Source organism: Dufourea novaeangliae, unplaced genomic scaffold (assembly GCF_001272555.1).
Source record: "Dufourea novaeangliae isolate 0120121106 unplaced genomic scaffold, ASM127255v1 scaffold168, whole genome shotgun sequence".
Classification (NCBI taxonomy): Eukaryota; Metazoa; Arthropoda; class Insecta; order Hymenoptera; family Halictidae; genus Dufourea; species Dufourea novaeangliae.
In genome coordinates this window covers 3,502,133-3,514,305 of record NW_015374062.1, presented here as the reverse complement: position 1 = coordinate 3,514,305, position 12,173 = coordinate 3,502,133, and the positions used below count along the sequence as shown (strand labels likewise).

The window sequence follows — 12,173 nt, the reverse complement described above, 5'->3', positions numbered from 1 at the left end:
CCTTTTTATGAAAATAAATCTTTTTATTTCCATTTCTAATTACATATTACTTATTTTCAATTGTGTAACGTTTGTTACAGAAAAAATTAAAGAATTTTGAAATTTAATTTGCAACATAGTACATCTACACGAATTTCATTTTCATTCATAGTACTGTAAACGTGTAATTATATGCAATTCATTTGACATAACCAAAGGACGTTATGTCATGCATTGCCTTGGCTCGTGTTAATCTTGCCAGTGATGATTGCGGACCAATCGCCAATCACAATTCTGCTCAATTTCATTCCGCTTCGCACCGGATATGACGTTCCCATCTCCATCGCAACGGCGCAATTAAATGATTGAACAAAATGTAAAATATTCAAGTTTTACTTCAACATAATTGTTAGTTGAATTATATTTAAACAATTAAGCAACATACCTGATCTTTATATAAGCTTGTAGTTTTAAAACAAACTTGTTCAGAAATGCAGAATGCATAATGAATGTTATTGTCAGACAGAGCTATCTAATTCAAATTATGTAATTAGTACACATTTATTTTGTTGGACGAAAAAATATGTCTTACAATATATTAGGAAAGTACATCTTATTCAGAGTTGATTCCGAATATATCATGTGGCTATGGTTAATCTAAAGATTAAATTTATTAGGTTCAGTTATAAGTAACATTTATTTTCCCTAATTAACTTTTTTTACGTATTAAATACTTTATAAATCAATATTAATCTACTACATATTCTCAATCATGATTAATCTTAATAATTGTTTTTAAATACCGTATTATTATTGTTATTATATTGTATTGAGTCATTATTTTATTATTTTCCAGTGTCTTTGGCGAATACAAGTTCTGATTCAATTCAATATTAAGGGTTTATATTAAATTACATTTTAATTAAATATATTCTAGAGTTATTTCAATATTATCCGTAGTGCTAGTAAAGTAAATGAAAATAATTTTTCTTTCTGTAAATCTAAAAAGATGAAATGTTTCGGAGAGAGCACTTTGTTCAGACTCTTCAGAATTTAAAATTTAATTCACTTCCTGCGTAGAACTGCATTTGATTTCAGCAGTTACGACTGAAAAGATGGCGCCCGAACGAAGGACGCTCAATTAAGTGTGTGCAAGACCTTGTTAAATTTGTATTCTTAATAATATTATATATTCTTTAGGAAATGAGTAATCTTTCGCCATTTGGGGGTGGTAAAAATCCACCGTGGGTTCGTAATGCAGGTAAATTAAAGTTAATATGTTTTATTGTCGCCCCGTGTGCAAGAAAACAATGTTGCCAAGTTTTCTATCATAATTTACACGAATCGGATGAATGGATTTGTAAAATCATTACTGACAACACCTTTGGCATTATTAACATATTATAAAATAACTTATTAGTTCCTATCTCAAAAAAATCTTTATAAAGAATAAACTTTCATACTTTACTACAATCTTTATTTGTATATAATTACAGTTGCACAGAAAGAGAATTTCTGTTTTTTTTACATTTGAAATGTCCTAGATATACATTAAAATATTTGGAGAGGTTATAGGGTACCTTAAATGGAACAGAAAATGTCGTTATCATCAGATAATTTTTTACTATTGTTTGAACAAAAATCTTAGGTCAAGGATAACATTACTTACTATACATTTATTATAGTTTCACATGCATTATTCGCTACAACTTTAGGGTACTTCAAGATATATAACATTTTTTTGAATAAATAAAATGTTGAAACCACAATTATATTTAGAATGTGTTTGTCCCTTCAGTATTTGTAAAATAATCTCAGTATCATATTGCTACATTTGAGACATTACTACTGCAAACTTGAAGTGGATTAGACATGTTGTTATAAAACATTTTTGGTTCATTCAAGCTTCTCGTACTCATAAAATATTTCAGTATTAATTTAAGTACCCTGTACAAAAATATTATTTAAGTCTGAGTGCTTCATGTAATACAATGTTTTATAAATATATAGCAATCAGAATGTTAGACATATGCATATTTATACATTTTCTACTTGTTGTTGTATGTATTAACTTTAGCATGCCCAGGGGGAATTGTATCTACAGTTTGAAAACTTTTTAAAATAAGAACTACTTTTTCGTATACAAAATTCTCTAGAAATGATTTATTTTTGTACACATTTTTATGTGTTTGATAGTTAATGAATATCATTGTATAAAAAACTGTGGATGAAAAGAAAAAGAAGACAATGGGTTACTTATTATGTCACCTGGTAGCAATCTAAAAAACATATACTAATGAAGTGGATCTTTAATCTTTTCTTATCTTTAACAATTGACAAACAATGGAAGAATGAAGCACCAAATTTACTAATCAAAGGAAAACTCCAGTAATTTTGGTTAGAATTAATTCAAAGAGTGCAAATTAGAAATCAAAATTAGTTTTATAAAACATAAGAGTTTGTCAAGGACAAATCAAATAAAATATAATAGTTTGTAAAAATCAAAACAATGTTGTTCCAAATGCAGAAACCATTCTGTTAATATGGTACTTTGCCATCAGTGTCTAACATCAGAAGAATCAAATTTAGATTAGAAACTAACATTGAACATTAGTAAGATTTGTGTATAGCCAACTTTATTTCATTGTGTAAATATATATAAATAAAAAAAACGTTCAGTTGAAAACAGAATTTCTTTTTTTTTTAAGACTTTATATATTCATTTTTTAAATATTTCTCCTTACAAATAATTTGTTCAGTAGAAACATGTTAAAAGAGAATGGGTTTGAGGAACTCTTGCTTAAATTTTGACACAACAGTTACAAATTCAGGCTTCTTAGTGTTGATTAATTAATGTAATACTATTGTATATCACTATTAAGTAATGCATTAACATTACTGGACAATGTACATAAAAAAATCTTTTTTTCTGCGGTATTTCTCCTTTGAAAGCATTCAAATTGTGCCTTAAATATTTTGCGTATCATTAAAAACGAAGGAGATATTTAAGTGTTTAGGTTTTGATGAGACACTCTATATATTTTTGACATGTGCTGTATTTTTATTTGTATGTAGGTCAGGGAATTCAAAATATTCAGCAACAAATGTTGGGCCAGGCAATGGGTGGTATAGGTGGGCAGCCTATGGTCCAATATCAACAACAAACTCAACAGGTTTATCAACAAAGTTTAGGATTACAACAGGTTGGTATTAAAAGTAAATTATTCTTTTGATAGATCTTTGAATTAATATTGAATTTAATAAATATTTAATATATTTTTTATTTTCATTTTATTGCTCAATATTATTAACATAAAGTATGTTTGTATTTGTGGATAATAATTTATATTAGGTTGTTGCATATTAAATGTCACTTTTATTGATCAGTACATTTAGTTGCAGTCTTATGAATTAACAGTAGTCACCATGTGCATGGTTAGTTAGTGGAGATTAGACTATATTTTTTACAAAGCATTATTTGTTTCTCCACTAGAACTACTTAAGAGTATTTAAAACAAATGGAAATAGATGATGGATTGAGATGAAATCCAGCCAAAATCTCTATGTGTATTCACACTTGCAAATTCTAAGTCAGAATCAAAGATAAACTTCATAAAATTTTATTTAAGGTTTTGGTCTGGATTATTTTTTAACAAAAAAAGGTTTGAGAAGGAATAATACAATTAATGTTTCTTAAAAATTGGTTTCAAAGTTTTTAATTTACTTTATAATCATTACATAATAAATAATCACACTTTAATTAATACAATTCTTTTTAATGTTGAATAAAATAAAATGTATTATTACAAAAAAAGAATATTTCGTATGCAATAACCTAATAATAAAAATTTGTTGAAATTGTTAAAAATATAATGGCGGATCTTCAGTTAATGGCAGAGCCGGAAACGGTTCCGAAAATAATTGTTTCAAACTGTTATATAAAAGTTCTGACTAAAATAGTTATGAAGAATCTAAAATTCAGACTAAATCAGTTTCAATTAAGGTTCTTATATCAGCTCCCATATCAGTTCTATAACCGTTATTTTTAGGTTCTATATAAGTTCCAAAACGGTTAAAGAACCGATTCTCGTAATGATACAGAAAGTACAATGTCTCTCCATGATTCATGCTGTTTTTAAAATAATGTCTGTAAAGCAAATTACTAAGCAGGGTTAGATATTATTTGAATAAAATCATCTTCCTCGATTAGTATTCCTTTTGTTTCTGGGGGAGTATGAACAATACAGTAATTATGGAAACTGCAAACGTCGAGAAAATTGTAGGGCAAGGAGTTAACAATTACTTAAATACACATTTATTATATAATACAGTACTGCTGTCAGTATCTATAGGTAGACTTTCTTGATTTATTACAATGTGGTTATCTCGCAGACAACGTCCTTAGAATGAGAATGTTCTACCAAGAAGAAATGTTATTAAACTATAAAACAATTCTACAAAACTCAAAATTATTTGTTAGTTTAGTTGAAACACTTAACTAAAATAAAACAGTAATTTTAAATGATTTATCTGATCTAGCATAAAGTAAAATTACTTCAATAATTATTTCAAATACTTTTTACCTATGCCTGTTGTTAAGTACATAGTCCTAGGTGACAACAAGAATCATTTAGGAACATTGTATGTAAGAAGTTATTCATACGTATGTTGTAAATGATACATATGTTTTATAAAATAGCCGAATATAACAATGGCATCGATGGCAACACTTGGATCTAACTTGCCATCAGGTATAGCTGGACAGTTATACCCACAAGTTGCTACTGTTTCATACCCAACACCCAGAGCATTAAATACAAATGCATTTCAACCTAATGTAGCTGGTGTTCCTCAACAAGTACAACAAAATGTACCTCCGTCATCCACTAAGCAGAGAGTTTTTACTGGCACAGTGACCCAAGTATATGATAATTTTGGTTTTGTCGACGAAGATGTGTTCTTTCAAACAAAGTAATCGAATTAATATACAAATATGTATACCGTGTCTATAATATAAAATAGTATATTGCATAATGTTATTTCTATTTTAGCGCTTGTGTTAAAGGATCAAATCCAGTTGTGGGTGATCGTGTACTTGTGGAAGCATCATATAATCCATCCATGCCATTTAAATGGAGTGCTACAAGAATACAAGTACTCCCAATGGGGAATAATAATACTAATACACAACAAAGTAATCAAACTACTCGCCAGCAGCAGCAGCAACAACAGCAGCAACCACAGCCACAACAGAGTCGAACCTCAGGAACGTATAATGCAGTTCCTCCTCCTACCGAAAACGCTAATAATAGGTTAATAATAAAAACTTTACTTGAACATACTCTATCTTTAATATAACAGTCTTATAACAAATATGTAAACATTTCTAGATTTGCAACTAGTGCAGCCAATGTTAACACAGTCAGTAATCGTAACAAAGTTGGCAGAGTGAGAGAAAGATCTCCTCGAGAGCGAAAAAATGAAGAGGACGAAATTGAAAGGAAGAGGCGCCGCGAGGAAAGAATTAGAGAGCGTGAGAAAAAGGAAGAACGTAGTCCATCAAGGACCAGAAGAAGTAAATCTCCTAGGCCAAGAAGACGCACTCGGGTTGTACCTCGTTATATGGTACAAATCCCAAAAATAGCACTCGATTTGTAAGTATATTTTTCAATAGAAATGTGGGAGCTATTTAGGGGTTTTCGGATTTTGCTGGGACACCCTGTATTCTTATATCAATATGCATAATATATTCCTAATCACAATTCTATGTTAATCTCTGTTACTTTCAGGCCTGAAGCTGATGTACTCGAAATAAGAAGACGCTATCAGAATATGTATATTCCCAGTGATTTCTTTTCTACCAACTTTCGATGGGTTGATGCCTTCCCACCACATATGCCATTTGCTCTTAATAAACCATGTTCTTTCCATGTCATGCATAAGGATGTTGACCCTTGTACTGAAAATACGGCAGTGCTAGAGCCTTCTGACGCTGATTACATTTTCTCTGCAAAGGTCGGTCTGTCACATTTTACATTAAGTAAATTTGAATTATTCGTAAACCGTTTTCTGCGTCAAATATACACACAGGCTATTCGGCTACTGACGTCAAAAACTTTAAGGGGTGATTCTACATGCTAAAACAAGATGAAAATCGAGAATAATGAAATTGCCTTAACGGCTTCGTTTCCGAATTATAAAATGCCCAAATACGGATGAAATACGATTGATGCGACGGGTTGCGCCTGTGACGCTTCTACCGTCTATTGTTCTGCCTAAGTGGGTTTTTTAGACTGACACGCGCGGCTTTTAAGTAGAATAACCTGTCGCATCAGACATATTTAACCCGTATTTTCAGCAGGTTTTCGTCTTACAATTAGTTTAATATGTACAATCATTCCTTAAAGGTTCTGACACCAGTAACCGAACATCCTGTGCAATCAGTTTTATTAAATTACATGGATTGTCTTTTAGGTTATGTTGATATCCATGCCTGCCATGGAAGAGATATATAAGCGGTGTTGCGGTGTATCCGAAGACAGAGATCCAGATCGTGATTATGTCCACCCAACACGTTTAATAAATTTCTTGGTAGGCTTACGAGGTAAAAATGAAACGATGGCCATTGGTGGGCCATGGAGCCCTTCATTGGATGGTCCTAATCCTGAAAAGGATCCATCAGTTCTAATCAGGACAGCAGTCAGGACTTGTAAAGCGCTTACCGGAATAGATCTGTCCAGCTGTACTCAGTGGTACGACTCTTGAAATATTGACATTCCTTTTTATTTCTACTTGTTCATTCTAATATGAGAAGTACTTAGTCGAAAGAGCAGCGTGATGTTATCTAGATTCTGTGCCCGTTATTCTTCCATTCTTCGTTGATACATTATATTGAGTTAATTCGGCAAAATTTAAATTTTCATCCTTCGTAAAATTTGAAAGTTTTTGATTCGTCGCTTAAGTATTACCGCATAAATGTATGATGTATATGTTTGTGTTAAAGACATTAGATAGAATGTTGTAGTGTTAAGAAAGATCTGGCGGATATATCGACCGTAAGAGAAAGTAACTTCTAATACGAGTTCTGACTTGATAACCTAAGGTTGTAGCTCAATCTCTACAGCGGAGGTATGTATGTGTTTTATACACGACCGACCGATGGAGATTGCTGCACAGGATCCTGTATCGAGCATCCAGACGATGATATACCTCGCAGTTGTGGCAGACAGATCATCACTATTGTTCTGTTATCGTTATGACCTACTCAATCGTGCTTTATCAAATGGTTTTCTACATTGTACGCTGTGTGTGGCTTTGTGCGCAGTGCGTGGGCTTTACGAACAAGCGAGCGAGCGAACGAACACTTAGCATATAAGGCAAAGCTAAGCGGGATTAACCTGAGTTGACGTTTGGGTATTGTTTTTCCTTGCGGCACAGGTACCGCTTCCTGGAACTCTACTACAGACGTGCAGAAACGACCCACAAGTCAGGGCGAGTGGTGCCCTCTCGCGTTGAAACCGTCATACTATTTCTCCCAGATGTTTGGAGCTGTGTACCTACCAGATTGGAATGGGATGATCTGCAACTCAGCTATAAGAAACAACTGGAACGAAAATTGCTACGTGCTGCCTCTAACCCCGACGATTCGGATGCTGCCAATGACACTGATGAGGCTGCCGTCGCTGATCAAAAGGCACTGCCAACATCATCCCATATTACTTTTACCTTTTTATTACATTATATAATCGTACAACTGTTTTCCCATTACTAAACTGGATTTTCAATAGGCTCTATGTACTCATTGATCCTGTTTTAAAGAATTCTTTTTTTTCTGTAGTTCTTCAGTGTTTAAAGTAGCTGATTTAAATAATTTTAATAGTTATCTCAATATGCTTTGCGTCTGAATATTTCAATTTTTATTAATATAGTATGCAATTAGATTACTTTTCGAATATAGTGCTATGAATGATGTGATGATATAACTTCAATTCGAATACTATTATACATATAATTATTGATGTTATCATATATTTGTTTAAAATATAATAATATGATAGTATATAATTCTTATACAGAACACATAAGTTAAAAATTCATTTCTTCTTATGCGTCAAATATTACATACCTTGTAACATAAGAAGCATATAATGGTAGATTATAGCATTTAAATTTAGCTCAGAAAGATCAATGAGTAACGTATTGCGAGTATTCCCTTAGCCACTGGCAGTCACATTGCATTAACAAGAGAAGCAAGCAAGCCTAGCTCGGAGAAGAGCGCAGCTGAGCCATTCCCTTTCCTGAAACCTTCACCATCATTTATTAAATCATTCAAAAATTTCATTTGATAATCGTTATATACAACATTATTGATATTATCCATAACCTATCAACCACACAGACACCTGAGCCAGGACACTATGAGAATCTAGCTGTTACTTAAGTTATACTTGAAGATCATCGTGAATGAAGAATCGTGTATATCATTACAATGTGAGAGAGTGGTGGTAAAATAGAGAGTGATGAAAGAATGAAGAGGGAGTGGTTTCGTTTCGTTATAGGGGCTGCTTCTGTTTTGTAGTTTCCTATCATTTTCTTTAATTCTGTAACGTAATGGCTAATTTCTTCTTTTCAGGATGAGCCCGTGCCCGAGAAAAAGGACCCTACGCATTATTCTGATTTGGATCTAAAATCCATGAATGTCAGTTTCATTTCATTACAAGAACTCATAATTTACTCATAATTCGTTTATTTATAAGTATTATTTCATACAGGTGAATGATCTCAGGCAAGAACTAGCAGCCCGTAATTTAAATTGCAAAGGATTAAAGTCGCAGTTGTTTGCTAGACTTACGAAGGCGGTGGCAACAGAACAGGCTAAAGAGGAAGGGAGGCAAGATGATATCGAAGACAATGAGAAGGATGTTTCACCACCGCCAAAAGAAGAGGATGACAAAAAGTTCAGGGACAATAAAGATGTAAGTTTTATTTGTGAAATACAGTGGCTGTGTGGGTGGTTAAGACACGCGTTTTCCGGACCCCCTTTTTCTTGGGCTTTTGTACTACATTCGGTCCGTTCTAAAAATTACTTTACACTTACTACGACTACAGAATCGACTTCTGTACTGACTGCCTGCAGGCAAATGTTTATTCATTAAATTGTATTATGTATTAATTTCCAGCACGATGAAGAGAGGAAAAAGCTTTGTGAACGTGAACGTATTGCTCTCGAGAAACGGTACACGTTACCGGAATCGTCTCACATTATCGTGCACCCATCCAGAATGGCTAAAAGTGGAAAATTTGATTGTACTGTGATGTCTCTAAGTGTCCTATTGGATTACAGGCCGGAGGATACGAAGGTATTATTAATATCAGCACGTATTAAATCCCCATGTTCTATAAAATAATAATTGTTATCCTCGTCTAGGAGCATTCCTTTGAGGTGTCATTATTTGCGGAACTTTTCAACGAGATGTTGATGAGAGATTTCGGTTTCCGTATTTACCGAGCACTGTGTAACCTTCCTGAGAAGCCTAAAGAAAAAGATGATGACAAGAAAAAGGATAAGAAAGATGATAAGAGGGATGAAAAGAAAGATGACAAAAGAAAAGATGATGAAAAGAAGTGTGTTAGGAAAGATGAACGCAAAGATGACAAGAAAAGAGAAGGAAGTAAAGATAAAAAAGAGGATAAGGATGCAAAGAGTAAGACAGACGATAGAGATCGCGAAAAAGATAAGAATGACGACGACGATGATGATGACGAAGACGAATCCGATGATGACGATTCTGTAAAAGATGGTAGAAAAGATAAAGATAGGGATGGAAGGAAGAGGAAGACGAAATTGTATACACACGATCCCTACCTTCTACTGTCGTTTGTCTACTTTGATCAAACACATTGTGGATACATATTTGATAAAGATATAGAGGAACTTATTTATACTTTAGGATTAAACTTATCGAGAGCTCAAGTTCGTAAGTTAGTACAAAAGGTCGTAACAAGGGACTCTTTGCATTACCGAAAGTTAACTGATAGATCAAAAGAAGATGACCCTAAAGAAGAAAAGAAAGATGAAAAAGAGGCTGACAAAGGTGAATCTTACAAGACAGAGAGTGAAGAAGAGATTCTACGTTCGTTGGCACTTGGTATATAGTTTAAATAGCTTTTAATTCGAATGAAAAATAAATCAATTCAGGTTATTACTAGGGTCATGTATATAGCAGTTTATTCTAGGGACATGACCACAGTAGCAACATAAATGAGAACAGTATCAATATTTTGTCATTCTTTTGTAGGTAATAAAAAACTATTGCCTGTATTTGTTGGAAGCGGACCACCATCAAAAAGGGCACGAAGAGAAAACACAATGTCCGAACAGTTTGAGGAATCAACCATACCTGAAGGTTTCGTCATGTACAAAGGTTCTTTGTTAGATGTAGGAAAACTCGTCAGTCAGTTGAAGAGATCAGAAAAGGCTAGATTGGATACCGAAGAACGTATGATGGAATTACAGCATGAATTAACGGTGGTAAATGAAAAATCCACAAAACAGTCAAATAACAATAAGGTCTTGTCAGAAGACTTGAAAATGTACAAAGACAAATTGAGGAGTACGGATGAAAAACTGAAGAAAACGGCAGTGAGTACTTCTTTAACGTTTCAGTACGATGGAATTCTTTGACAATAAAAGAATTTCATTGAATGATGTGTCTTTCACTTTAAAACACGTAACTTTGTAGTTGACGTGAAAAATAATTTTCAAAACATAATTCTATCACACACTTTCCCTGATTTTATCTCTATTCACGGTCTTCCTTTTAATCTTATATTACATTTTGGATGCGAGCGAGTTGAATGATTACTTTTGCGAATTATTTTGAAAATTATTTAATGTATACATACTTCTTGTTTTGCAGACTGAATGTCATACGTACCTCACTGCGGTAAAGAATATGTATCACATAGCAGCGAAAATGATGCAGGCAGACACAAAAAAGGTAGAGGTAGTGGAAATACAAGATGAAAAAGGTAACGAAGTAAATGGGTCAGAAGTTGAGAATAAATATAAGACAGATACAAGATGGGGGGATAATAAAGTTATAGTAAAAAAGGAAGTTATAGAAACAGATAGGGACAAGAAATGTGACAATAAAGTATCTATTAAAAAGGAAGTCATAGACACTGACAAGGAAAAGAAGTAATAGAAATTGCAGTTTTCATTCATTGTGAAAGACGTAAACGCACCGGTACGAAATTCTAATTATTGTAACAGTGAACAGTTTGACGGAGAACAAAATTTATTATGAAAGTAGAACGACTTCGAAGACTCTGTTTTATAACTTTTTTCACTTGGTAACAATGTGTCTGTACGTATTGTATTCGGAAAAACTTTGGGCGTTCAAGTTTCAATAAGTGATATTGAGTAGTGTAGATATCACAATGATTACACTGCGATTTTTCACATACGTATGTTGACTTTTACGCAGACAGACAAACTCGTAAGAACACCTAAAATCTGACTCTGATCTGCCATCAAGTGCCAGATATGTCGATAGAAGGTGAACACATTTACATTAAACATTGTCATTTGACCAGCAAATAGCTTCGAAATTTATACCGAATTTCTAGATGCATTCAATCATAAATCCATTCGTGGTCACTTTGTATTTTGTTTCTTTGTGTTTCGTTGAATTATTAACTGTAATTTGAATGATTTCTGCTTCAAATTACAAGGTTGCCTATTACTTTGATGAGTTTACTTTACTTGAGTTATAAGGACCATAATTACGATCCTAAAGTGACCTTAAATAAATTTACTTTCTCACGGTCATTAACATTTTTGATGGTAGTAATATGTTTGTATTATGTTGTAACTGTATTTATTGTTTTATACACAGAAGACAGTATAATGAAATAAAACTTTTGCGCAATATTCATATCAATCATAAAAGTAAACGGTGATAACTGATTTAAGGGATATCGTTAGCATTGTTTCTCTCTAACCGTTGTAAATAATTTCAAAATATCTAAGAAAGAAAATCTTCAACACCAAAGTATCTATAGATAATTTAGTTTCATAGTATGAAGCGTAAAATGTTATTTCAAAATTGTAAAAATGATAACACGAAACCACTTGTATAATACGAAATTTTCGTTAATATCCGTTTGAATGAATTTTACAAAGATAAATA

At 32.8% G+C, this 12,173-nt stretch overlaps 1 protein-coding gene across 2 annotated transcripts; it reads left to right on the top strand.

Moving 5' to 3' along the window:
- The first annotated feature begins 1,085 nt into the window (after positions 1-1,085).
- Positions 1,086-11,572, top strand: LOC107190183 (cell division cycle and apoptosis regulator protein 1). Of its 2 annotated transcripts, XM_015578938.1 has the most exons (15): positions 1,086-1,240; positions 3,055-3,182; positions 4,679-4,950; positions 5,031-5,291; positions 5,370-5,633; positions 5,769-5,994; positions 6,454-6,583; positions 6,710-6,731; positions 7,417-7,672; positions 8,612-8,677; positions 8,751-8,954; positions 9,159-9,338; positions 9,407-10,127; positions 10,278-10,621; positions 10,899-11,572. In XM_015578938.1, exons 1-15 carry the CDS (start codon positions 1,183-1,185, stop codon positions 11,181-11,183), a joined length of 3,417 nt encoding a protein of 1,138 aa, XP_015434424.1. In that variant the 5' UTR covers positions 1,086-1,182; the 3' UTR covers positions 11,184-11,572. The 2 variants fall into 2 exon arrangements, with proteins under 2 accessions (XP_015434424.1, XP_015434423.1); XM_015578937.1 differs by having other exon boundaries at positions 6,454-6,731.
- The last annotated feature ends 601 nt before the right edge of the window (positions 11,573-12,173 follow it).